The 27,098-nt window shown below is 38.3% G+C and overlaps 2 protein-coding genes across 3 annotated transcripts in view; one reads left to right on the top strand and one right to left on the bottom strand.

The window, feature by feature from the left end:
- The window catches only part of phactr3a (phosphatase and actin regulator 3a), a 34,565-nt gene extending 25,616 nt beyond the window's left edge, over positions 1-8,949 (top strand). The window contains exons 5-12 of the mRNA XM_085393984.1: positions 1,437-1,665; positions 1,912-2,162; positions 2,825-2,978; positions 6,922-6,977; positions 7,162-7,223; positions 7,323-7,463; positions 7,788-7,864; positions 8,315-8,949. Coding sequence (XP_085250110.1) covers positions 1,437-1,665; positions 1,912-2,162; positions 2,825-2,978; positions 6,922-6,977; positions 7,162-7,223; positions 7,323-7,463; positions 7,788-7,864; positions 8,315-8,330 — 986 coding nt within the window. The 3' untranslated portion in view covers positions 8,331-8,949. The remainder of the gene's footprint in view (positions 1-1,436; positions 1,666-1,911; positions 2,163-2,824; positions 2,979-6,921; positions 6,978-7,161; positions 7,224-7,322; positions 7,464-7,787; positions 7,865-8,314) is intronic.
- Positions 8,950-9,169: 220 nt separating this feature from the next.
- Positions 9,170-26,379, bottom strand: sycp2 (synaptonemal complex protein 2). Of its 2 annotated transcripts, XM_085393988.1 has the most exons (47): positions 26,291-26,379; positions 25,836-25,894; positions 25,591-25,731; positions 25,362-25,505; positions 25,182-25,286; positions 25,066-25,090; positions 24,766-24,851; positions 24,575-24,669; positions 24,407-24,441; positions 24,179-24,321; positions 24,002-24,054; positions 23,715-23,760; positions 23,408-23,506; positions 23,219-23,279; positions 22,949-23,097; positions 22,684-22,737; positions 22,219-22,305; positions 21,365-21,461; positions 20,899-20,945; positions 20,597-20,647; positions 20,078-20,141; positions 19,911-19,956; positions 19,715-19,794; positions 19,156-19,556; positions 18,915-19,042; positions 18,797-18,836; positions 18,593-18,657; positions 18,458-18,503; positions 18,314-18,348; positions 18,155-18,212; positions 17,905-18,070; positions 17,723-17,787; positions 17,450-17,638; positions 16,869-16,991; positions 16,661-16,777; positions 15,970-16,111; positions 14,396-14,682; positions 13,003-13,287; positions 12,824-12,875; positions 12,535-12,663; positions 11,906-12,081; positions 11,606-11,700; positions 11,054-11,153; positions 10,840-10,898; positions 10,052-10,130; positions 9,706-9,762; positions 9,170-9,489 (listed from the first exon to the last, which is right to left on the bottom strand). In XM_085393988.1, the coding sequence occupies exons 2-47, from the start codon at positions 25,857-25,859 to the stop codon at positions 9,433-9,435; spliced, it is 4,683 nt and encodes a 1,560-aa protein (XP_085250114.1). In that variant the 5' UTR covers positions 25,860-25,894; positions 26,291-26,379; the 3' UTR covers positions 9,170-9,432. The 2 variants fall into 2 exon arrangements, with proteins under 2 accessions (XP_085250114.1, XP_085250115.1); XM_085393989.1 differs by lacking the exon at positions 26,291-26,379 and having other exon boundaries at positions 25,836-26,057.
- Between the last annotated feature and the right edge of the window lie 719 nt (positions 26,380-27,098).

Here is a 27,098-nt window from a genome sequence, read left to right as displayed (position 1 = left end):
TCAGCAAATGTGAGACGAGCCTTTGTGTTCTTTTTGGGCAGCACTGGTTTTTTCCTCAGCACACTTTTGCCAGTTTTGCCTATTTTCTTATTGTTGAATCGTGAATACTGACATTAACTGAGGCAAGTGAGGCCTGCAGGTCTTCAGATGTTGTTGTGGGTTGTTTTGTGACCTTCCGCATAAGTTGTCGATGGGCTTTTGAAGTAATTTTGGTAGGCTAGTCACTCCTGGGAAGGTTCTCCACTGTTCCAGGTTTTCTCCATTTGTGGATCATGCCTCTCAATGGAATCCCAAAGCCTTAGAAATAACATTGTAACCCTTTTCAGTCTGATGGATGTCAATTACTTTCTCATCTGTTTCCAGATCACAGCATGATGGGTTGCTTTTTGAAGTCTTTTAGCCAACCTCACTTTGTCAGACATGTTCTATTTAAGTGATTTCTCGATTCAGCAGGTCAGGGTATGGCTCATATTTTTAGTATTTACTTAAGTTATATTTGTCTAATATTAAAATATAAAAATTGTTTGGTGATCTGAAACATTCAAGTGCAACAAATATCCAGAAAATTATGAAAATAAGAAAGGGTGCAAATACTTTTTTGCAGCACTGTAAGAGCTGTATAAAGCATATCTCTATCTGAACTGTATGCTGGTAAATACAATTGAAGCAAGATAACAAGCAAAGACATTTATTTTTAATAAGTGTAAATGTGATGTGAATGTACCCTTTAGAGTCAACACAGTGCAATGCAATTAAACACCAATGGACTATTTTTGGAAGATGTGCTTGACAGTGTTTCCTCCACCATCAACACCACTCAGTGGTGGAGGAACTGTTTCCTTTCCTTAAGTAAAAGTACCAGTACCACAGTTATAAAATACTGCGTTAAAACTAATAGTCCTAGATCTTTAAATTAAGTAGTAAGGCGTACTGAATTCAAACTTATACTTTTGTCATAAAATATAATTCCATACAAGAGAGGTGCTCACATTTACTGATGGTCAGTTAATCAAATGCATGTGACTAGCAAAACCTAGCTGCTACTTATATTAATCAGTAAAAGTGTTTTTCACACACTGCTTCTGGATTTATGCATGTATTGTGCAGCTTTTGGTAAATGAATAATAACACACTATACCTGCCTGCTAAGGACCATATGAATTTTTTATTATGTCCTGATAAATTAAACCTTAGCACTGAAAGAGAGTGTACTTTCTTTTTCACATCACTGTGTGGTTCAATAAAAACTGCAGAGCACAAATATCAATCTCATTTCTTTGCACGAAATCCTTGCAAAAACCTCATTTCCTTCACACACGCCATTCTCTTGTCATATTTAGCAGATGTCAAGAAATAAACAAATAATAGAGAAATAAAATAATATGCTAAAGATAGATAAGAAGACATTAATTAACCTGCTCATCTTCATTTGTCAGATTCAGGTCCTCTATCACTCCCTATTCATCTGCCCAACTCCTACCTCCCCAAGGAGCCTCTACCCAGGGCCACAGAAAGTCTGGCCTCAATGACCCTGCCACTAAGAGGGCCTCTGGCCAACCCCTCAGGGTCCCCACATCTAGGCAATATGATACACCCTCCCATGCCCCCTAGCTGCATAATGGAGGAACTGCAAAGAGCTTTCGCTTCTAAGAACAGACAGGAGAGGTGAGTCTGAAGTGAACCCATACAGCTGTTTACATGTGATTTTGCCTTTTACCATTGCCACTGGATTGCTACAGAGCTCTTTTGTTGGTTTATCACTATTCTACTACGTCAATTTATGACTTCATCGTAATATAGTCTGCGTCTAATATACTGTGATAGTATTTTGTAAATTATAATGGCCTATAATTTCCTCAACTAAAATGTTGCCTTTAAATCCACTGTCCACATCCGCATCATGTTCCTCAGTGTCCACGATGGGTGTGAGCAGGGCTCACCCCCACGGATGTGGTGCTCCGACGGACGGCTCTCTCGCTCCTGCAGCTCGGACAACCAACACACATCGTCTCTGGGGGGAAGTTGTGTGGGGTTTGGAGGGTCTGACTGGCCCAAGAAGGAGGCAGAGGAGAACAAGGAGAATGTGCGGCTGGACCAGTGCTTCTCCAACACCTCAGGCCTCCCCACCGACTTGGACGGCTGGAACGAGTCTGTTATCTCTGGTGGGTTGGCCAATGTAAAAGTGCATGCAGAGTTTGCACATTCTGGTTTTGAACAGGGTGCACTTGTTTTACAAATGAAACATTTACACTCAACGGGATGAAAGTCTTGCATTTGCATCAATTTTAGGATTTTTGAGTAAGCTTACACTCATTATGGGCACAAATGTTTTGCTCATTTCAGGCTTTTAATGATTTCATTTAATTGTTCTTTTCTAGAGTGGAGTGATTGTACAGTATACATCTTTAATCGCTTTAAAAACAAGAATTAGATGCACAAGTTTGAATTCATTTCTCTTTTTTTTCTAATCCACACTGTCCTGTTCCACTTGTTCTTATTCACATGTTGTGCATGATAAGGAGACATGAGGGCTTGGTTATTGGTGATAAGAAATACCTGAACACTTAATTTTCAAGTATGAACTTTACCATGTGTAATCCACTGTCTTATACTACACAGCAAAACACCCAACAAGTTTCTGCCCAAATATTTCCAAACGCCACTGTAAACAATTATCTGTTAGTGTGGAGGTTTGGATGAGATAAAGTAGCCATTGGCAGCCATTGTTAGGATATGAATAGGAAGAAATCCCTTACAAAGTTCTCCAAAGTTTAAAAATAAGTGACAGCGCTCTGTGTTTTAATGCTTGCATGCGTGGTTGTAGGCACACTTCCTCGCAGGCTAAGGAAGGAGTTGCTGGCTTTCAAACTACGAAACAGGCCCAGCAAGCAGGAGCTGGAAGACAGGAATATCTTCCCAGCAAGGAGTGATCAGGAGCGCCAGGAAATTCGCCAGCAGATTGAGATGAAACTCGCCAAGTAAGCTATGAAATATTCTTTTGACTGCTGTCTGTGGAGTATTAGTGATTAATTTGTCATAATACCTGCAACAAAACCTTGGTCATTTTAGAAAAAGCAGTTTAGGTTATGTAGGTTGCCTTGTGAAGATATCTTTTAACTCAGTAACATCAACTTTGCTGGGGGGTTTTAAAGCCATGGTTCCATATTAGTGTCGTGTAGTCTCCATGTAATTCATTATGTAACAATGCACTGTAAGCCCAAAAAACATCTGGGCAGTGTCTTTCCAGGGTAAACGTATATTCTTAATTGCCTGGGTTACACAACAGCTAAGAGTAGGTGGAGGTGTGAGATAAACATTGGCTCTAACTGGATTATCCGAGTCTTTTGCACAGACTTGATTTATCTTGCACAATCTGCTCAGATTGCTTATGTGTAGTTCTTTTTTTTTTCTTACTAAAGGTCAGTTCTTAGTTTTGGAATGTTTTGTTATGTTCTTAGTTTTAAACTTAGAAGTTACCCATTGTGGTAATAGTACATCTATTCAAACAAGGCCAAACTGAATAAAACAATTTAATATATTCCGCAGAATAAAAAATGTACCAGAAATTCTTAGATGCCTTTAAAAACTTGCCACTCTTCAGCTTTCTGGAATACAACGGGTACAGACAGACAGTTCTTCCAGGAAATGTCTCTGTACAAAAGCGCTGCCAGGACATTAATTTTTTTTTTCTTTTCTTTTCTAATGTAAGTGAGAAACTTGATGTTCAAAGACTAACAGCGGAGGTCTCGTGTCACAAGACTGGGGCTCTTTAACACAGCCGTATCAAACAGGGGCACGGCACAGTGTTGCATAACCCACTATGCAATAACTCCCAGCCAAGCGCAGAGTGCCACCCACACTTTCTAAAGAACAAGATCTACAGTCTGTCTGCGGGAGAACTAATAATACTCCCGCCTCCTCATTTTCTTAGATTTACTGGAGGAAAATATATTATTATTTGGGGGAGAGGAAAACAGGTTTAAAGCATTCTCGAGCAAAAACACTCTACTCAAAGGTGAGGATGGAGCATGGCTGTAGCTTACATAAGCGCTTCAGGGTCTATATTTCAAGACAGAGAAGTTCCACTTGTAGCACAGCGGTTGTTACATAAAGACGTATATACAGAGCACTGGCTTTTGCTGAACTACTCCTTCTTGATTTCATTTTGTAAAGAATTTAGACAGCCATAAATCAAAGGAGCATCAGTGGGGATACCCAAAGCAGTCTTATTTGGGTGAACCTCTGCACTGCCCAGGTTTGTAGAATGATCTGGGTTCAATACAATTCATATGAGTTAAGCGGCAGAGAAAAAAAATCTACCTCTCTGTACTCATGCTGAATGATCATCCATCCTGTCAGTGATAAATGACCTTTCTATCTTTAGAATCGCACCACCTGGCACTTGTGCTGCAGTCATACTGTGCTGTTTCCAATCTTAGCTCCTGACACTGTTCAATAATGCATCTCCCCATGCGCTCCCTCCTCTCCATAAATGTCGGGGAGTTATAGCAGCAGAAATAATAGCAGGAGGGGGTGGGGGGTTTGCTACTGTACTTGAAACATGAAGGAAGCTTGGAATGGCCAATTTCGTCTCCTTGTTGCAGTTGGCAGCTGAAACAAAAGATCGAGCGCCTCCATCAACCACACATGGGCGTTTCTATTGTTTTGATTTTTTTTGTATTCCTCCCCCGGCAGGCATAGTTTGGTTTTCTATTTTAACTGATTTTCCTGCGAACATCTCAACTCAAGTGTCTAATGGAGATCCCTAAACCGATGGGCGTTTATGCGTCATTGCAGTATTCTGGGGGATCCCTTTTAAACATCTTACTTCTTCTCGTTCAGAAAGCGGTGGGTGATGTAGCGTTACAGTTATGAGTCAGAGTGTGGATATTCAGGGTTCCCCAAAATATAAAATCTCCTCACTTGAGAGCAGAGGGGTAATGTAGCTTTCGTGATTCATACATCTCACAAGGAAATCTCATTTGCCCACCAAAATAGCATCCAATCTTGACAGTAATGTGTTATTTATTCAACTCACCCACAAAGACCAAAAAAATATAATTAAGGGGCTGTTTCTAAAAATAGACACAGCTTCTGCATAAAGCGCATAGGGCTCTTTCTGGAGTAGTGAAATCCCCTCCCCTGTGTTACTAGGCAGAAGACAGAATTTGTGCAGGAAGACTGTATTGTCTTAAGGATACCAAGTATCGTTGCTAAGCAACAAGGCGATCAGGTCAATAATAGTGTGGCTGGTGGCATCCACTAGGGCATTGGAAGCGATATTCCTGTTCCATGTGTTTAAAATGTAATATCCTCGGAGCTGTGGGAACACTTTGTCTTTGTTTATCGAAGAGTCATGAGGCAAAGAAAAGCAGCACGTTGGGCTGTTTCCCCCCAATGAGGTTTTAAGATATTGGCATTCACACAAATATACATAAAAAAATTAAGTAAGGCTTAATAAATACATATGTGTGCATGTATATGTTTATAAAGATGGGATCCTCATATTCTGATGGAACAAAATGCTGTAATCATTGTAGACACCCTTCTGCTTTTTGTTCCATTTCTAATCACACGTCTCAGAGGAGACCTCACCAAGGGAGCCAAGCTATTGAATAATTCCTCATGCGACTCCACGCGCTGTGTCTGGTCACACATGTTAATTAACAAAGACTTGTTGCTTGAATGTACTCATTATCCTATGCAGCGTTGAGTAAAAACACAGAGAGCATCTGAAAAAATAAAAATCACACACCAGATTTTTCCACTATCTTTTTTTTCTGCCAGTTTTGTGTCCCTTAATTAAAAGGCATGTCAAGAAAATGAGTTTGAGCTTAATGCTCATTACACAGTGCAACAGAGACCTGCATAGTTTGTGCATGGATGGTGAAAACAGCTCTCTCACAGATGTGGTTTTCTATTGTATTAACAGACTTTTAGAATACAACAATTTAATTGGCTGCTATGTGCTCGTCTATCCAGCGATAAACATACAAAACCTCATTCAGCTCGTTCTATGTGACTTAACTTTGATCTGTTACAGAACAAGAACTATAAAGAGTCCAAATATTGGTTTGGTCAAAAGGATAAAGAGAGCCCTGCTGTGCTCTACCCTCTCTGTCCTTTCCACCTGTAGAGGTGCACTGTGATGTGTGCCGCACGCTGTCTGAAGCTGAGCCCTTTGTATAAATAATAAATGTCAGCAGCAGCAAAAGATATTGAACTTTGAAGACCTTTTGGGCTCTTTGATGGTGATGGGTCAGCATGTGGGAGCCTAAATTCAGTCATTTGAGCACCACCACTGAGAGATTGTATTATATCACAAAGTAAATTATGTTTTTTATAACAATATTTCCTCATTTAAAAAACAAAAACAAAATAGGAAAAACTGAATTCAACTGGTGCAACAAAGAGGGTGAGAGATGACTGTGGCAGTAGTCCAGCGCACATCAGGAGGAGGCTGGGGATGCCTTTAGCGAGAGCCCGCTATGCCCCGCCTCCATTAATTCGGCATGCAGTAACCAGGGAGACTGGGGGGAGTCGCGCACCAGCAGCTCATCACGACCCAGTTGAAAAGCGCGTGTAGCGAGTAGTAGAGAGGAGAGCCTTCACTGCTGCGGCGTTGTGCAGCAGATACTACCGCATCTGAGATGCAGCACACAGTACCCGAGAAATAATTAGCAGACTTCTCAAAATAATAATAACAACAACAAAAAAGGAGAATTAGCTTCGCTGATTGTTCCAGATGTGGGGAGCGCCTCCGCTGAAGTCTCACAGCCGCGGTTTGGATGCGAGATGGAAACATAGGGGATTCCTCTCGAGAACGCGCACAGCGAAGAAGCTGCAGCCCGTTTAAAGAGGACCGGACAGGTTATCTGAAGATACGATGGTTCAAAACGTGGTTTTGGTGTTTCTCCGCAGGAGGCTGAGCCAGAGACCGAATGTGGAGGAGCTGGAGAGTCGGAACATTTTGAAACGTGAGTTCAAACACCGCAAAACTACTCCCGAATATTTCACTCACAGCGAAGTATCTCACAGAGAGGCATGCCATATACATCATGCATTAATCAGCGCAGTAAACAACGCATGAGTACATTTTTTTCTTCATTTTTTAAAAATTTAATTATGAATTTTTAAAAGGAGCTGTTTTTACTTTCTTAGAGAGAAACGACCAGACAGAACAAGAGGAGAGGAGGGAGATCAAACAGCGGCTAAACAGAAAGGTGAGACTCCGTTTCTATTAAATACACTGTTCTGATGCTCTGGTTACTTCAATGTAAACAACAGACGGTGACAAATGTTTGGCACCTTGTCTCTTCCAGCTCAACCAGCGGCCCACGGTAGATGAACTGCGGGACAGAAAGATCCTCATCCGCTTCAGTGACTATGTGGAGGTAGCTAAAGCTCAGGACTACGACAGGAGAGCAGACAAGCCCTGGACTCGTCTGTCAGCAGCAGACAAGGTATGTATTGGATAGTGCAGTCACATCACGTTGATCTCTATGTCTTATTGCCACCACTCACTCAGGACTTATCGCCAAAATCAATTTCACTATGTAAGTCAGTTGGATTAAACAAATACCCAACATCTTTTCCCAAATTCCCCATTGACCTATTACTCAGGCTATCCAGCATTGCAAGTTGCTGTTATCAGCTTATCTCACAAAATCCCCTGTCCTCTTTAAACTTTTTAGCCTGATTTTATACACAAATATATATATTTCTTTCTTCCTGTTGTTGCTTTGCTGCTTGATGCACTGATGCATTTTTTTTCCTCTTCCCAACAGGCTGCAATCCGGAAAGAGCTGAACGAGTTTAAGAGCACCGAGATGGAAGTGCATGCCTCAAGCAAACATCTAACGAGGTCAGCATTTGGAAACGCCTGCCTGTGTTTGGAAGAACATGCATGCATGGGTTGATGCTCTATTCTAAGCTGCAGCAGTCTAAATTTAGCTCTCCTTGAGCATACAGAGGTGCATGCAGGAGCTAAAGATAGATGGGAGTGCTATAATGGGGAGGGGGAGGTTGTCCTCCAGAGAGTTCTCACTACCAGGTAGCAAAGCATGATGAAAGGCCACCGTGTCCTTGGCTTAATCATGTTTGAAAAGCACGAGACCTCATGAGTTGTAACAGTGACCTAGAGGGAGGGTAGGAGTGTACGTGCCTGGCTTCTCAGCACTGTAAATGGCTGTGCTAAAAATAGAGCCACAGAACTGATTAATGGCTGCAATAACAGAAGGGCATCTGGTAACAAAGGCACCCTCTTGCTCTCACCATTTATTTCTATTCCCTTTCTTTCTATTTGTCTCTCCAGGTTCCACCGACCGTGAAAGTGTGGAGTTTCTTCTGTGAAGAAATGCTGAGCTTTGACATTTCCTGAAGCTGCTAGAAGCTGCTCAGTGGCGACAGTTCAAAGAGCCCGGAGCCTTTCTGTCTTCGGCGCGCCTTTTTTAAAGAATCTTCCGCCACCCTTGACCATCATATTATCAGTATGAAGTCACGGGTATGGGAGAGATGATGATGGTAATGTTAGCACTGGCGTGTCCTGGAGACTGCTGAGTGCCAAACGTGGAAACTGGCAGGTGGAAGAGACTTTGGTGGAGCCTCTGACTCTCAGGACAAGAGCAGAGTATTAAAAAAACAAAAACAAAACAATCTTGTCATTCAGTCATTGGTTTTTTTTTCTTTTTTTTGTACTAATTCATGGACTCCTGACAAGATTGTGTGAATCTGTGTAGTGGGAAGAAGTTGTGCATGTGACCAGCTTCACCTTTTCTTAACTGATGAATAATGTGTCAAGACTGTGTAAAGACTGTGCAGCGTGGGGGAGGTGGCATTGGGGGTTGAATTTGATATTAACTGTACATACAGTATGTCAATCAGAATGGGACCGTCGACGTCTTCACTGAAAAGAGAAATACCTTTGTAAGCACTTACTTGTCTTCAAAATACAAGGCCTTTTTTTTAAACTGTGCTGCCTCATTTATTTTTAAAACAACTTTATTTTCATTTAACAATATGGTAGAGGAGTTATTAAAAAACAATCAATACAATTAAGATCTTGAAAGTTTACTTGACCATTTCTAGTACTTAACAAGCTTCAATGAATAAATCAAGAATTAGGGTTAAAAATAGAGTCAAGCCAATGAATAGCATGGGAGAGCTTACAATAACACCAAAACTTATTCAATTTATAAAAGCCATAAAATAACACCAGAACACAACATTTCCAATCAAATCCCAAACACTGGAACAAAGCACCATTAGAATAAACCAAAGACATCTGCATGGAATCAAAGCAGAATCCAGAAAAACAAACACTGCATGAAAATACTTTGACTGAGCACAGCAGAACTGCCTAGGACAGCACGAAACACACAACCTGCTTTATTGCGTTCCGGGACAGTGTTGAACTCAAACCCGGCTCCCTCATCAGGGGAAGAACAAAGCATGCAGTCCTTTCTTGACTCTCTGGAGCTCTCCCTCCAGCTATAAAGGACACAAAGAAACATTCGAGAAAGACGCTTAATTTGAGATCTTACACAACATCATCTGAGTCATACTTTTCTTTCAATGGTACGTGCTTACGCACAAGCTTTCACAGAACCATTGTTCTTTTGACAGAGTGATGGACACAACATTAAAGACACACAATGCAAGCCCAGCTCTTCTCTGTTTCCTGAAGTTTCACCTGTTCATACTCACCATCTCACTGAGGAATTTGTCCTGAACTGACTTCATGTCTTTTCTGATCGTGCACATCTGAAAACAGCACAAACAGCAGCAGGGTTTTTGGGAGTGGTAATAAAGAATATGACACAGTCAGGACACACAGGGGGAGAATAAAAGAGATAGCAAAATGTCACAAAGGCCACTCAGCAAAAGTCATATTTGATAGACAGCTTGACAGGCAGATGACCTCTTCTAAATTAAAACACATAAACACTGATTATTCAAAGCTGAATTTTGAGTTACAGCTACAGACTGCACTCAAGCAACACAATGAAGCAAATATTAGATATACTGTGAAGTCTATGCATGAGGATCACACCTCAGATGTGAATATTCTCTCCTCATACTCCAAGCTGTTGCACGTGTTACTCTGAAGCGCTCTCTTCAGGAGCTCATTTCTGGAAATAAGGAGACAGACAACCATGGAGCTGTATATCTGATTTCTTTTACACATTTTTAAATATTTTCGTGGCTATCGTGTCACTCAGGATGGAACTACCAAGATAACAAAGAACAAACGACAAATTAGTGACACAAGTATGGACTGCAGAGTATTGTGGCTAAAGGACCCATTTAATACAATCCCTTCTCAGATTCGAGGAGTTAGCAGCATAATAAACTGCATATGGAATTTTTTTAAAACAGAGGGCATAAATGGCAATTAATAAAATATATGTTTATCAAAGTAATAATACTGATATTGGTTTCTCATATACTCACTGAGGGACGAAGTCAGACATATCTGAAACGACTGTATAGATTATGTGTGTTAATTACCATATGGGGGAAGTTGATAAATGGGGGTGCTTTATTTTTATTTTCAGCTACTAGCAGTGTAACTATGGAGGGAATGCTTACGATAACCCCAGCTAAATGATAGTAGGAAGAATAGGATGTATAGGACGTGTATTTAGTTGATGATTTCAAGCTTAATGAAAAAAGCTTTTTTCAAATCAAAAGTTTTAATCTTTCTTCCAACAGAAAAATTTGATAATTCTGTGTATTCTTCTTTAAACCTGAAAGGACACCATTGATCAGAGTGTGGAAAACAGAATTATAAGACTCTTTTAGTACTCAAACACACACAAACACACGCTTTAATTTCACCTTGTGATTTCCTGCTTCTGGTAAGAATGGAAAGCCGTCATCTGTTTTTTCCAGTACATCTGTATAAGGAAAAACCATTGGCACTGGTCAAATCTACAACAGATCATCCTGGCGGCAGGTATTATTCAACAGAACATTGTATGGCTGGATATTTTGTTTTTAATATCGCTTTCTGCATTTTCTCTATGTGGCAGACAGAGTCAGAATAACCTACAGTGAGGTCATTATCCATGTTTTTCAGCACAGTGTCATCCTGCTCCAATTTGTGTATCTCCTCCAGGAGGACCTTCTGAATCTGTTTAAGCCTCTGAGTCCTGTAGAGAGGACAGACAATTAACCAGAAAAGTAGAAATCTACAAGGAAATACAAACAAAGATTACAGTGTCCTATCACACTCATGAAAGACCACTGTAGGGTTGTAGCCAATAAAACATAAAAAGGATTTATTAACACAGCAAACTGACTTCTAACTAGATTTCACATTTGCTAAGGACCCCTGTGTGAAGAAGCCCAGATACACATTTTTTTTTGAATAGATTATTCTGCCAAATCTTTCTTTTTCATATTCTCCAGTTATGAACACACAAGAGAAAATAATTTAGGTTAAAATAAAATGATCACTATAGATTCTCACTTGCCTTTCAGGACTTCTCTGTTAGTGTGCTATCGGCCATCAAATTAATTAAAGGTTGGCGATAACAAATGTTGCATATTAACCGAAAAGATCAGACTTATAGTTCATTTACACACTGACAAACTAACTGACCTGCATTTGGTAATTTGCATATTAATGGAAGAGACGTGTTGCTGGACGGTCTTCAAAGACTGCTTGTTGTAAAGCTCCATCATGCTGTAACGTTTCTGAACATGAACATATATGGTTATGTAGCAGTTTTGTAAGTAATCATTCAACAGCAGTACACACTGCTGTCTCAAATACATGTTTACCACATACTAGATTTCTCACAACATTAAGTGTTCCTTTAAATTGTGAACACAGCACAGATGCAATGTAGTGTGCAGCACTATTCTCTAACTATGTTGTATGTCTGGACACATTTCCAACCTGGAACTTCTTCTTGAGCTCCGAGCTCAACTGCTGACACATGTTTCTTGGGTTTACAGCAATTTCTGGCAAATCTAAACCTTCATCAATGTCCACGTCTCCATCTGTTACTTCACCCTCCCAATGACCAGAGGAAGACTTCACCTGGCTCAACTCATCCACAGCAGGCACCTCAACTGTAGGTAACAAACAGGAACATTAACATATTAGAAAGGACAACATTAGAGTCAAATTCTGATTCAAGAATGTTTCATAGTTTTTTTTTACCAGATCTTTTAAAGATGCCACTGATATCTTAAATATCCTCACTACATCCTAAATCATATAGTTATAAAAAAACAAAGATGTTTTGACTGTGCTGCAAGGAATATTTTGACTTCCTGTGTATCTCTTTTACATCACATATAATTTAACAACGTCAATTTAACAAAATAGTTCCAAAAAATACATTCAGATAGATCACCTTAGATTAGATTTGGATGTAGTAAAATCCTGATCTAAAAAAAAAAAAACACATGAAGAAACTTCCTGTGCCAAAGTTGAAACACATATTAGCTTGTCTGATTAAGGCATGTGTAGTTAAGGTTTTCCTGTGCTTATCTATGTAAGAGACTCTGAATATGTCTTACACGACTTGAATAATTTCCGTGGCTTCAAATGAGGAGAGTGATTCCCTCTCATCTTGCTTCTCATACTCTCTTCTGTCTCCTCGTCCTCTGAATCACTAGACAAGGAAATGTGGCGCTTGCGGCTGGGCCCTGTTTCAAAAATCAGATGTGACAATTAGATAGGATGCCATTTTATAATGAAGCGCAACTTTAATTTGGTGCAGAGTGGACCTAACGGTGGAATTAAACTGTAGCAACCAGGAAATTTATGGCAAACCCCCCCAAAAAACAAGTTAAACGTTTATTTTACCTGAAACATGAGACTGTGCGAGTTTTGAGTCTTGGTCTGACAGTGGCGTCATCTATCAGGAGGACAGTAATGAGTTAGTTAGTTTGAGTGATTTAGTGTTCTTAAAGTTTTTTTTGTTCTTCAGCTGTAAAGTTACATTAATCAAAAAAAGAAACCAAAAATCAGTAAAGAGCCAATACCTCTGCTTTAACAGATAGAGCCAGGGCAACAGTGGGACCGTCCTTAACTTTGCTGGTGAGTACTGATGAGTTAATAGATGATGAGCTTAGTGAAATCTGGGATACTGAAGACACATTACTCAAACTACAGCAGTGGCCATGGCTAATTGTGTCATTTGGAAATGGTGACTGAGCAGGAGAAGGCAAGGGTGGTTTGTCCAGCTCAAGGAGTGTGGATGTCAGCAGGGGTCGAGTGGACAAAGGAGAATGAGGTGCTGAAGAAAGATGCTGTTCGATTGTACTAATCTGGAAACAAATAGAAGATTGAAGGCGGCAGAAAGTGATGAGAAATAATGTCAAAAAAAAAAAATATGGTAACTCGTTTTGTGGTTAGCTAATGATCATGTCTGCCATAGATAAGTGACAATAAATGAAAAAGACATTTCACACAATGCATGAAGAAGCACAGATTAAGTGCTGCAAAGCCATTATCTGCTCTGTACGGCATTAAGTAGGTCATTTCAATCATCATGTGCATTTCCCCATAATTAAAAGATCTATTTATTAGGAATTCCTCACATGGCTAACTCATAAGAATGGCTTCGTTTAGCCGTAGCCATCTCATGTTAGAGAAAATAACTGTCTGGAGTAGAATTTAGCAGTTTGCAAATCAAACTTTCCAGTTGCTTATAAAGGACAAGGTTCAAAATAAGGTTTTTAAGGGGAGGGAGTTATATTTTCAGTCATCCCTATCCACATTTTTCTCGGACAGTCTGGGAATTTCAGCTTAAGTCATGCTTAAGTCAGTGGCCTACGTTTTTACTTCAGTGAAATAATAACTCACACTACGATTCAAGTTGTGCTACTGATTCTCACAAGACTGTTGACTGACATCAATAACATCTATGCAGAGTTAGTGCATGAATAGCTTAAAGACCTGACAAAGATGCCAAAATGAGTGTATAAACATCTTTATGGTGAGTCCAGATGAATTTAACAACTCAGCCCACGGCAGATCGCTACAGATGTGCAGTATACTGGACTAACTTTATACAAAGAGGAGCAAAGACAAAATTAAATCAATAAGGCCTCCTCACTCTTTCCCTTCTGGCCTTTTTGCTGAGTTAGGTGTGACTACCCTTTCCATCTTACTTTGTTATTTATTTTCTTTAATAACAGAACACCACCCACACTGGAATACTCCACTATTTGCTGAAGCAATGTTCAGAAATAAAAAAAATATGCTTTCAACTCAACAAATTAGAAAAAACCCATACTCATATATTTTGCACTGTGCCGTTTTTTAGGGTGAATGTGAAACAAGTATTTTTCTACCCTAAAACACTTTCTTTCTGTTTTAACCCTTGACAGATACCTTACCACAGTGCCATAATATGTCAGAAAGGTGATGTACCTTTGCTGCACTAAGTTCAGTCGGAGGTGCAGGGATTTGTCCTCCAAGTGAAGTGAGAGAAGGGACAGACTGCTTAGAATGAGTCTTGGATGAGCCATGATTCTTTTCTGCAGTGTAGAAAGAAGACTTGCACATTTCTTTACTTCTGACTTTAGGTTTGGGTAGCAGCAGGACTGGCGAGGGGGTGTCTTGGCAAGAAGGCTTAGGGGAGGCAGGCAGCGGGGATCCCCGCGGGGTGAGAAGAGGGGAGCAGGTCAAATCCAAGGTTGGGACTGACCTATCAGCAGCTGCGGGGATCCAAAATAAGCACAGATGTTCAAACAGCTGGCTTCAGAAGTTGGACAAAGAGTAGAAGGTCAATATACACAAGTTCCTCTACATAGAGGTTGGAGAGCAAAAGGTTTCTTTATGCAATGCTTTACATAAAGTGTTTAGAGTGAAAAGGTTTCACTGCCATGGAAACACACATTGCCGGCACCAAATTGTTTCACAGGGGTTTATACAAATATCTAACAGCTGATAAAGAACCAGCGTTACAAAAAGGGGGTTTTGTGTGAAGAGTATAATTTTTTACAAATATAAATGTTAAGAAAGATAACGAGACTCATCATTATGACTCGGAGTAATACGTTAAGTTAGCATTTCTGACGATCTCACCTTTTGAGAGTCAATGTTTCTACACAATAATGAAAATCAAAGATTACCATCCACTCTTCTGCTGAAGAAAAAATATGTGTCACTAAAGGAAAACTTTTTTTTTTCAATGTTAAAATGACTATTAAGTACAACCTGAATTCTGAAAAAATTGCGATGCAGTGAAAAATAACAACATAATCCAATGATTTGAAAAGTTCATAAACTTTTCAAATCATTTGTGGCTGTGGCTACAATGTAGCTTGCCATCACCAGTGTGTGAATGTGTGTGTGAATGGGTGGATGACTGGATATGTAAAGCGCTTTGGGGTCCTTAGGGACTAGTAAAGCGCTATATAAATACAGGCCATTTACCATTTTACCATAAACCCATATTTAATTCAGAATAGAAAGAAGTGAAAAATGTATCATTTTAAGAAAAAATTCAAGTTCATTTTGAAATGAATTTCAGGTGAACCTGTCATCTTTACTTCTGAGAAATGCACTTTTTACCCCCAAATCACGTTACTAACCTGTGCCAATCAATCTAATTAAGTGCATAATCTTTCTCCAGTGGTTTCATTTTAAGCACACTTAGTTTACCAGCCTTTTATTGCTTCCATCAAATCCAAAATGAGCTATTATTTTTCATGAAATAGTAAAATATCTCCGTTTAAACATTTAATATGTTATTTTCTGTGTTCTATTGTGAACAAAATATGGGTTAATATGATTTACAAATCACTGCATTCTGTTTTTATTGACAGTGTCTAAGGTTGTCAGGGGGGAATTGGGGTCATGATACATGTCACCACTGTGATGGAATTAACAAACCATTTGATCAAACATTAAACATTAAATAGACATTAGCAGCTGTCAGAGGGATCAAATGGCTCTTATCTAACTCTGACGCGAGAGAGTCGTTTTTTATTGTATCTTACATCTCATCTTTTCCATGAGAGGAGGGGATGGACAGAAAGAGGTCTGGCAAGTAACCCAGGAATCCTTCAATGAACTCATCTGTTCTTGGGCATTTGTCTTTTTCAATTTTGAAGTTTCTTGAGGAACATTTTCAGGCCTCTGCTGGAGAACAAAGTATGTTATTTATGACAACATATTATACTGTGAAATCCATTCAGAAACACAATCTGCAGGTGAAGATTTAAGACCACAGCATATTCTCAGCTAAATACAGCCAAAAAAAATTACATTTCTCCTTTTGACGTTAAATAATAAACTACTGAAATATATTCAGATCAAAGACTGTATAAATATGATAAACATAGCTGCCAGGTCTGATAAAAAAAAAAATCTGGGGTTTTTCTAGTGAGTTTCTGGTCTCAGCTGATAGTTTAACGTCTTTATAAATTGCTTTCCCCTGTTGAGTCAAAGGGGTAAAGCAGGGCATGGTTTAGGGAAGTTCTACCTTGTAACTGAGAAGCTGTTAGCCCATGGATGTCATCGTTTTTCATTTAAATTTACCACTTGTTCGTGATACATGTGCTGTGTAAATTCTGAATTACCCATCTATAACATATAAGTGTATAAACACTTAGTATCTGCAAAGATATAAAGCTGTGAGTTGAAGACAACAAGTAATAAGAACATTTCTGTGCAGAACTGATGTCCTACCTTAAGTACAGAAGGTTTTTTAAAATCTGACTGGTTGTTGTTGCGTTTTCTCCTGTAGGTAGCAGCTGCTCGCTCAGAGGTTTTCTCATGCTTCCTCTGCTGGTCTATAAAATATTTCTGTTGAAATTCAGAAGAAAAATAAATATGATATTGCTCCAGCCATTTCTCACATAACCACTTAGTAAAGATGACATTAAACACAAATGACCTTGGAAGTGGCTGGCTTCTTTGCGCATGGGTTTATATTGTTTTCCATTTGCTGGGTGCTGTCAGTCTTTTTCTTCTTTTTTTGAGTTGCATGAACTTCCACGGTTTTCGCAGAGAATGAGTACTATTTATAAAGAAAAGAAAGGTACAAAATATACATTATTATTGTTGCACTGGCTTGAAAGTTAGTTTTTTTGTCTTTTCACCAGATGAAATGTGTATTTTTAAAACTCACTATGGTTTAGTGAGTAGTTTATTAACACTGTGACTGAGCAATATATTTTCTACACCTGAGCTTAAAATTGTATACCTTTAGAGTATTGAAAGGACGGCCATGAAAGTCCATGAAAAAAGGCATTTTGATATTCAATATAATGTGTGGAGGCAGGATGAAGTTTGCCTTTTTACACTATATATATTTACAAAATGTTTTAATAAACATGTCTGCTTCATCTTTTGTTTACTCTTGACACTGTTGCCAATAGGATTACTTAAAAAAGCAAAGTGGTACCTGTTAACCGTTTAAAAAAACAAAAACAAAAAGCAGTAACAATGCTTAAGAAAAAGAAGTCTGTCTCCTGCCTTGGTAGCAGGAGGATCCTCAGGTTCTTCTGGCTGACTGTCATCAGTATCTGGCTCTTTGTAGCTTCTGGTAGAGGCGGCTGCAACTCTCTTGGGCCTCTTAGTAGCTGCATGTTGTCTGCTAGGTGCTGCTGCTAGCTTTACTCTCTCCTTTGGCTGACCAAGGTCCCTTTTCATGCGCCCGTTTTTCTGATACAACAGTGACACACTGTGGTTACTTAAAATAGTGCAGCTTGTAGCACACAATTTACAAAAACATTAATCATTCCTTACCTGAGTTGGTTTGTTATTACCCAATCCAGCTCTTGGAAAGGTTGGGACTAAATCTGGAGATTCAACTGTAATTAAACAAAACCTGTATGCAATTACTGATGTTTTCAAATAATTTTATTGGCATACAGTCGTGATGCAACAATTTTCAGACTTTGAGTCTGAATGTAACTTTAATGGCCTACCAGAAGCATGGTGTGGGACAGGTCTAGGTTTGATGGGCGCCTGCCTGGAGTATTTGATAACCTTGGGCTTGGACTTTGTGGCTGACTCTCTCAGCCAGCTGAGATCTGTTGTGGCATTTTCTGTGTCTGTGTCACTAAACAGGTGCTTTTTTACATGCCCCTTCTTCTGTAACACAGAATACAGCAGAGGACAGACATGAGTACACAAGCATGAAGAAAATGTTTCCACAAACATACAATGAATGCCTACTTTCGCCATAGGCTGCTCTTTCTTGGTTGTGCTGAGGAGTACCGAGGAGTGGATGCCACTGTCAAACAATATGGGAAGTATAGATTTAAGAAAGATTTGTAACAAAATATTAATATTTAAGACAAATAAAAGTCACAGAACATTCTCAATGGGGCCTACTTGCTCTGTATGCCACAGGTGTTTATGTTCTCCTTCTAAAATGAAATAAGTGAAACAAGACTGTTAACTTTAATCCTGAATTTTCTAAGTTCTCATGCTGATACATGTCAATACATAAAACTGACTCACATTAGTAACACTTACCTCAGAACTGAGGGGTGTATTGGTCCTGAATGCAAAAACGTCATCTCTATACAACAGGGGAAAAAACTATTACATTCACTGAAAGACAAATCTATCTTCAAATATCTTTGAAATGTTTTAATCGACTTAGATTACCTCCGCCTCACAGAGTTTGTTTTGGTTCTGCTGTAGGATGTAATTGGGTTTCTGGATGTTTCTCTCTAAAATACATCAAATGAATCAATAAATTATCTTTAGTAAAATAAATACAGAAAAGTGCTTTCAATGTTTTTTTTAAAAACTATATTTTAAAAATTACTCAAATTAATCCTAGACATAATTCAAATATTGATCACTTACTTTTCCAGTTGATAACCAGCTCATATTGAAGATTGTTCTACTACAAAAACAACTCCATTAATGACATTATTGAAGTGGAAATTTAAAATGGAAAAATTACAGCCCTAAATGTTCATACCTGTTGACAAGAGAAGGAAACCAGTTCTGAGTGAGCTTTTCAGAAGTGTGTTTTTCTTTAGATTGGCCATTATCCTTATAGCGGCTAGAGATGAGCTTCACCATGCTGCCTGCAGCCTCTGAGTCTCTCTGAGAGCAGAAATTTGAAGGAATAAAAAAACCAAAGAAACAAAAAAAACCTTAATTCTTAACAAGAATTTTGGACTTGACATTAAGCTGCATAAACTTCACAGAAGTCATACCTTTTCTTTGTCTAATTGAGCCCTCTTACTTTCAGTTTCAGATTTGAGTGTTTTTTTCTCCTTTAGAGTTTTAGTTGTGGAGGTCTGGAGAACAGCACTAGTCTCCAGTGACGTCTGGCCCTTGCTCTTCCTTTTTGCACGGCCATTGCTCTGGGCATGTTGCGGCTTGGAAGTACATAATGAGGAAACATACTGGTCTTCTGCTTTTGTTTCATTCGAGTCCCTTCTGATATCAGATGCTTCAGGAGGTGGAGAGTCTTTGTTCCTCTCCTTAAGGACCTGCTGCAGTCGCTCGCTGAGCTGGATATGCAGTTGCTTTTGGCAGACTGAGGTCGAGGCTGAAACTGACCACTTCGATGATAAGGAGCGCTCCTGAGGACGCAGCATAGCTGAACAAGGTTCTAAAGAGAGGAAAATAACTGTAATCAAAACCCTGATAATTGTTAATGGCATTAACATTTAACTAGCTTGTTTTTTGTATATTTTACTAGCTGTAATGTACAATGACAGTTTCATAATTTTAGCGATACTGAAGATATTTTTTGCCGCCTTAGTTTACCAGATCTTGGCAGGGAACTCGTTTTCTGTGTTGGCATCATCAGCATTTTTGAAACTGAAAATTTGTGCCAATTAGAAGCCCTGTAATTTAAATAAAAACATAAATATACTCAGATAGACCCATTACATACAGATATCAATCAGAACACTGGCTATGCAGCTATGCAAACAGACTGGAGGTTCTTCATGATACTTGCATGTTACTCCCAGTTTGGGGTTGGGTGTCAGGCACAAAATTCTCCTCTGCAAGTGAAAAGGCCAGTAATGGGTTGAGTCTTTAAACAAATAAAGCTGTATGTAACAAAGATAATACAGTTTATTTCTGAGTTAAGCAAAAAACAATGAAAATATATTTATATCATACCTCTGGATTTTTCTCCTCCTTGTTTAGCCAGAACCATGTTCACAGCATCTTTCAGTGGTATGCTCTGCAAATGACAGCAAATGAAACTGTATGATATTTCATATTTCGCAGAACACAGTTATTTACTTTGTGCCTCATACTAAATCCTCTGTTGCTTATAATTGCTGCACTGACTGCATTGTTAAGAACCCAACAGCAACGATTTTTACATCACTTTATTCTGACTGTGTGGAAATTATGTCTTTACATCAGGCTATGAGCATTAACCAAACAAACAAAAAAAAGAACAAACCAGTACCCTGATGGAAATTCAATGGTTAGGTGACCAGAGGAGGTCTAGATAAGTCTAGGTAGTTAAAACATCGAATTATTAAGAAACGTGAAAAGCAAAACCCCTTTTTACACAGCTGGATCATATTATGGTCTCCTTTAATCAAAAAGGTTAAAAAGATCATGCAAAAGTAGCAACAGTAGTAAAAAAAAAATTAAAAAATTAAATCATTTATAGATAGACTGTACCTTTTTGTATTTGTCACCTTTATTCTCGATGGCCGGTTTAGAGGCTGTGCTCTGTAGAGATGCATCACATCGATAGTAACTGAATAACTGAATTTCCTGGACCTGGTGTATAACTACTCCTAACTTGGCTAAACAGTACACATTACAAAAACATGAACATTTACTTTACACTATTTGTGCGGTATGCAAGGACTTACAGTATAAAGCAATATAATCAGAGTATAACTAAAACTTAATACTGAATACATTAAAGAGTAGCTGCTATGACTGCAGTTCTTAACAGTGGTGATATGTGAACTAACCACTTCAAGAGGTGACTTTTCTGTTCCAATGCCATTGGCTGGAGTGTCTAAAAAGGAGGACAAAAAATATCATACTCATTCAGGATTTATTCAGTGGTTGAGAATGATACAACTGAGCACAAATGAAACAACTGGACACATAATAACTACTTAGTATTTACATACGAACTAAACTAACCCCAAAGGACATGAGGAATCTGATTCAGCTCTAGTATCTTTACATGTTTACTCTATCCATACTCTAAAGAGTTATAATACAGTCTATTAAAAAAAAGCAAAAATTACTTGTATAGGGTGTTCTTTTTGTCTTCTTTCACAACTTGTATATTTAGTTGTTTTTGTGATTATGTTTATTCTTGTGATGTAGCCCATTTATTTCTCTCACCAATAAAATAAAGCCTGTAACTTAGTACAATTGCTGGAATTGGTGTGGCTGCAGTTCTTCACACTTTGTACTGTCACCTACTTGATGCAAGAGAGAAGGAACGATGCACACTTCCAGCTCCGCCGCTGCTAAAAAAGGCAGTGGCCTCAGAAATCTTCATCTTGGCTGGGGTGACCACCTGGAGGGAAAATCAGATGTCTATAAATCTTTATGATGGTCTGTTTTGTAGATTTTATTTCACATCAATAATAACACAGAAGTCTTTACAGAATAACTTCTGTGTTTAAGAGGAATTTAGTGTTTAATCCATGGTGAGGAAAATACTGCTCAATATTTATTTGGTGGCTTGTGTGCTCCCTCTGCTGTTAAGTTTCAGGTGTGCCTTTCTATTGAAGTATCACAACCAAGAGTTGTCTTACACTTTCGTTATATAACTGATGCCAGCCTTAAAAAAGATGTTAGAGTGTAGCTGTTAACATTTATATTAATAAATGGATAAATATTTGCAAATACTGACTTTAGCTGAGGAATTGTTTGTTGTATCAATCTTCGTTAACTTCCAACTTGTGTTTTGACTCATTCGTTTTCTCTGAACTGATCTTTTTCTGCTTTCCTTCTTATTTTGCAGGTAGTTGCATGTGCTGTATGTGTTGCATTGCTACATTAAATAATATTATACACATTACAGGGATTTTCCTGCATATCTCTAGAAGCAGCTAGTATTTTAACCGTTTTCAGTGGGGTTTAATTTATAAAGCAGAATTTTGTTCATACCCAGAAATACCAGGAAAAATATGCACACTTCTGTAAAGTAAGCTAAAACACTGCCTTCACTGACTTAACTTTATGTTGATATCAATCATGGTATGCCCCTGCTCCCACTCCATTTTCCTGTCTAGTCTAAACTGTCTGTAATTTAAAATTTAAATCTCTACCTGTGCTGGTGCAGCTGTAGCAGGTAAAACGTAGTTGACAGTACTTTTTTCACTTTCACCAAGAGACACCTGGCTCTCTGGAACAACCTAAAAAAAGATGAACATACAGGATGAAAAATCTTTTTAGACATTAACAAAAGATTTCTGATACAATAAAACCACATGAATAAAAAAAACCACACACAAAAGCTTGCACCCATTATAATTTCGATTTAAATTAATAATAAATATTATACATTTCAATATATTACACTACCAAATGTCCTTGGAGAAGATACAGAAAGCACTGAAGCATAAAGCGCTTTGAGAATCAGAGGACAAAAGCGCTATAGGAACCAGTCAATTTACCATTTAAACCCAACTCCAGCTCAAATATTGACAGTTTAATAAACACTGGAATCTGAGATGACAACTAATTATTACAGAAGTACAATAAGAGCATTACGTTGACAAACCAATGTTTACCTGAGTGTTGTTCTCCATTAAAGATCTAGCTGTAGCTTTCACTACAGATGAGCCCTGACGGAAGAAGAAAGTCTTAATCCAAATACTTAAATTCATCATGACCACAGTTTAGCTTCTGTTTGGAGCCCCATTCTATCAGTGGAAAATATAGACTTTTCCACTTGTTGTGAAAGTCTTTTTAACATTAATGTATACCTTAGAATTTACTTGTCATGTATCTATTGTGGTGTAGCAAGAAAATTCAGTAAAGACAGATAGACTCTACTTTATTTTTGCTGTGTCCATAGACATTTTGCACAGCCTGCAGGATGTCCAGCGAGGAGCTGAAATGGATCGTAAGAGTGGATCCTTCAGCTGCACCAACAATGACCACCTCTGACAGCTTGATCTGCAAGACCTGCCTCTTACCCTCCTCTGGACATTAAGAATTTTTTTATTAGAGCAAATACTTATACGAAATGGCAAAGTTGCATGCAAATAAAAATTCAGTGAATGCGAGCAGGCACATATGCATTGGCCTTTGTGTATACATTACCTTTTACAGTGTAGCTTTGGACTTCATGCTCATTGAGACATATAGTTTCCCAGTGGCTATCCTTTGAGGGTAAACCAAAGTTTGTTAAGCAGATGTTGACTGTGCTAAGCAAAAGTTGAGATTTTTTAATGTGTATATTACTATGTATATTGTATATGTGTGTATATTACTGATTTGAGGTATCTGTACCTCTTCATCAGCCAAGGAGAAGTAAAAAGAGATGCTGTGGCTGCCGAGGTTGAAGTCAATCCAGAATTCCTCAAGTTTCTCATCCGAGGGCATCAGCAACTGACAACATAACCACAACCTTATTATAACAGCAACTTATAGTATTAACAATACAGCATGAATTTGGACATAAGCTGTTATTAGATTAAACAGACTAGGACTGTGTGGTAAGAGATACCTTATGTGTGTTCAGACAATTAATAACTGAGTTGTTTCAAATTCAGTTTTGTTTTTCACATTTTAGAACAGAATCCCTGTTGATACTGACCTCACTGCTGTCCAGATAAGCTTCCAAACAAGGGTAGGAATACACCCTACAGTGCACAAAGAATTGTGTCATCAGAACTTTCAGTAAATCTTTCCAGTCAATATGGCCCAAATACAGAATGTAATTAGAGATTTTTATTAAAAGAGCTTGGCGAAAGAATTTGTAAAATGCAATATTCTTAGAGAAATAGACAAACATATGAAAATTCATATTAACTCAGGTTTAGAATGAAAGTTACAAATGAAACCACATGTGTTGTATAGCACTGAGCTCTGTTATGTATGTACCTTCTCTTGTCTCCCTGCATCCCATTCACCATGTTTAGAAATGTACGACAAGCCTGAAATCACACACACTTGCATTCAATTTTATGCAGCCTTTCAGCATAAACAACATCAGCAACAGCACCAGTACATCAAAAATCAAAAGCAAATATAAAATAAACCAAAACAGACTAATGTTACCGTCTCAAATTCAGAATCACGTATTTTGGCAAATGCACTGGCCACAAGGCTCATTCTGAACCATTTATATGCAAGTTCCTTCCTCTGGTCAGTTGTGGCCATTCTGCACAATGCCTCCATCAAGGATGACTGAAAGTCATAGTCTGAGGGGGAAACAGAAACGGTGTTTTACATATTTTATTTTTAATAGTAATTCTGGGTAAAGAGAAATGTATAAAGAAAGCTTACCACCAACATCCATTATATGATCAGCCAGTTTGATCCTGTAATCAAATGAGCAATCTACTTCTTAATAATTAGTAAATGTGGTAATTCATTCTTGATTGTGATCATTCATGTTTCCAATTGTATTACATTTAATGTTAATAATCATTTAAGAAAACTACAGTGACATACATGATATCAGAGGCCTCTTGTGACATTAGGATCTTCGTGTCTTTTTTAAGTTCCACTGGGATTTTATCCAGAATTAAGTTGAATTTCCGAATTGCCTGTTAAAACATTATTAGGCAGTTAATCAACTGTACCAAACAGAGGTCTTTCAGGTTCAGTGTTACTCTAAAAAAATTAGATAAACTATTGTACACCTCTTTCTGGATCAGGACGTAGATTCTAGGGTCAACAGCCAACTGGCCAATAGGATACAGAAAGGACTCAGTGATTTTGTATGTCCCTGCAAAAATAAAATAAAACATGGTATAGCAGACAAAGTCAATACTTTCTTCTTGTATACAGAGTCATCATTAAATTGCTGTAAACTTATTAGAAACCTCTTTTAAGTTAGAAACTCTTATCCATCTTACACTTAAATATGTCCCCATTCACTTTTTTAAACAGTATAAAAAGATGTCATTATCTACAGTACATAGAGATATGTAAATCCATACCCTCTTCGCATGCCTGATGAACCACCTTTAACATAGAGAAAGTAAAAACAAACCAAATTAAGAATACTGAAACAGTTGACTTTACAAAGTGTGTTTCTTATTAGAAGTTAGCTCACCGTTAAAGCATTTAAAAAGTCTTCAGAGAGGTTTATTAAGTTCTCATCCCACTGCAGCCCACACTGAATCCACAGTTGTCTGCATTTTTCAAACCACTCCACCATCTGCACAAAAAAGGGTTCAATCAGACTACATAAGTTTACAGAACCCACATAGTATGTACCTTTATGTATTATTACGTGTGTACTCATCTTTTTTATTAGACCCTGTGCTATTAACCCCAAAAGTCCTTGGTCACCACCAGGTAGTATTAGGTGTTTTCCACACTTGTAAAGACTGGCAAATCCCAGACTGGCCAATTTGGGGTCTTTTTGAGCCAAACCCTATGGAACATAAATATGGTTTCATTAATTCCACTGATAACGCAGCATCATATTGTGTAACTGGGTGTTTTGAGTTTTATCTCACCCTGCAGATAAGTTTATCCAATTTGCTGAGAAACTGTTGAGAGCATTTCATGGGAGTCTCTTCATAAATCTCCCTCTGCAAGAACACATCCAGTGCTCGGACATCTCCGGACTTTACCGCCTCACTGATTATGTGCTCCAACTAAAAGGTTGAAGTATACAATTTACTTTTCACCATTAGGCCTGAATATTGATTAATTAAGTGATAGGAATATTTACAAAGGGAGAAAGTGTATGCATTCCCACCTGCGTGTTCTGTGCAGGTGCCATACTTGTGAGAAAAGGTTTTAGCCTCTTTAAATTGACTGTAAACAAAAACAGCAGACATAAACCTACCAATCATAGGCCTATCTTAAAAGGCCTCACTTTATATAAATTATGTATTGACATGTAATTTTCAGAAGTTTAATTAATTTGCCATCAAAAAGCTAAACACTAAGTTATCTGTTATCTTCACATGAGCCTACATGAGATGCTTTATATAAATGTATTGCAGTACATGCAATCTGAGCTATGTCATGAGATATGCTGCTAACCTTTATGACCTCATCAGGCTTTATTGAAGTTAGCTAGCTTAACTTTGATGCTAATAGAAGCTAAACTTTCTCCGAGCCAACAATAATTTCAGACCATAACCATCAGCTAGCCCGGGATTACTACATACCTTAGGGAGATAATATTATATACACAGCTCTACTTACTGTGCTGTCAAATTTGGCACAAAAAGAGGACATGACAGGTTGCTTCTTATTTTAAGTTTTTCAGTTGATCCCCACAACGCGCGCGAAGTCTTTGCATTCTTTGCGCACGCGCGAGAGGGTTTACGTCCAGCCGGAACTGTCGACTCCGTTCATAATACAGTAAGACAACATTAAATACATTTTTAAAAAATCCTGTATACAGGCACTGTTGCTCAGCAGCTCTTTAGTCTGATTGATTTGAAATAGATCTGCTTATTCACCAGGGACAAGAGAACCATGTTTAGATTTTTTTTTTCTGTTTTGCGGTATAGTAAGTAATATTAAAGGGTAAACTGTAAGTATTTGTACTTAATTTTGTTCACATTTTTAAACTTTCTTTTCTACTACAGTTGTCTGACTGCTTTATTTATCAGTTACTTTTCAGGATCTTGCCTTTCTGTCCAGTTATACTATCCTCCCCATGTGATTTTTAACTTGATATCTTACTGATAAACTACACCTACAGGAGATGCTTGGCCATGAAACCCATATCAAGAAGCGCCTGGTGTTATGTTAGTGCGAGAGGAGTTTTGGAGTTCTGCACTTACTGAGTCAGCAGAGCGTTGCCAGCTTTTAGGGACCATGTGCCTCAAGTCTCAGCAACCCCGGTGTGTAACTTTATATGGTCTGCCACTTCGTGGGTGGCTGTGGTTTCTAAATACTTCCACTTTTCAAAAATACCGAATATCTAGGTGGGAAAAATTTCCAGGAAATGACTCTTTAAAAATGTGGCATTCTATTACAATACAACGCTCAAATTCAAATTGAG

This window comes from Rhamphochromis longiceps, linkage group LG20 (assembly GCF_057381845.1).
Source record: "Rhamphochromis longiceps isolate RC_006_pf linkage group LG20, R_longiceps_female_GT1.1, whole genome shotgun sequence".
Lineage (NCBI taxonomy): Eukaryota > Metazoa > Chordata > Actinopteri > Cichliformes > Cichlidae > Rhamphochromis > Rhamphochromis longiceps.
The sequence above is the reverse complement of the archived record's forward strand: the minus strand, read 5'-3'. Positions and strand labels throughout refer to the sequence as shown.

Coding starts and splice junctions, on each gene's coding strand:
- sycp2 (XM_085393988.1), bottom strand. CDS start 25,859: ATGGCACCTGCACAGAACACGCAG. Junction 19,043..19,155: donor CTCAATTAGACAAAGAAAAG/GTATGACTTCTG, acceptor TTCTGCTCTCAG/AGAGACTCAGAGGCTGCAGG. Junction 17,639..17,722: donor GTAATAACAAACCAACTCAG/GTAAGGAATGAT, acceptor CTGTTGTATCAG/AAAAACGGGCGCATGAAAAG.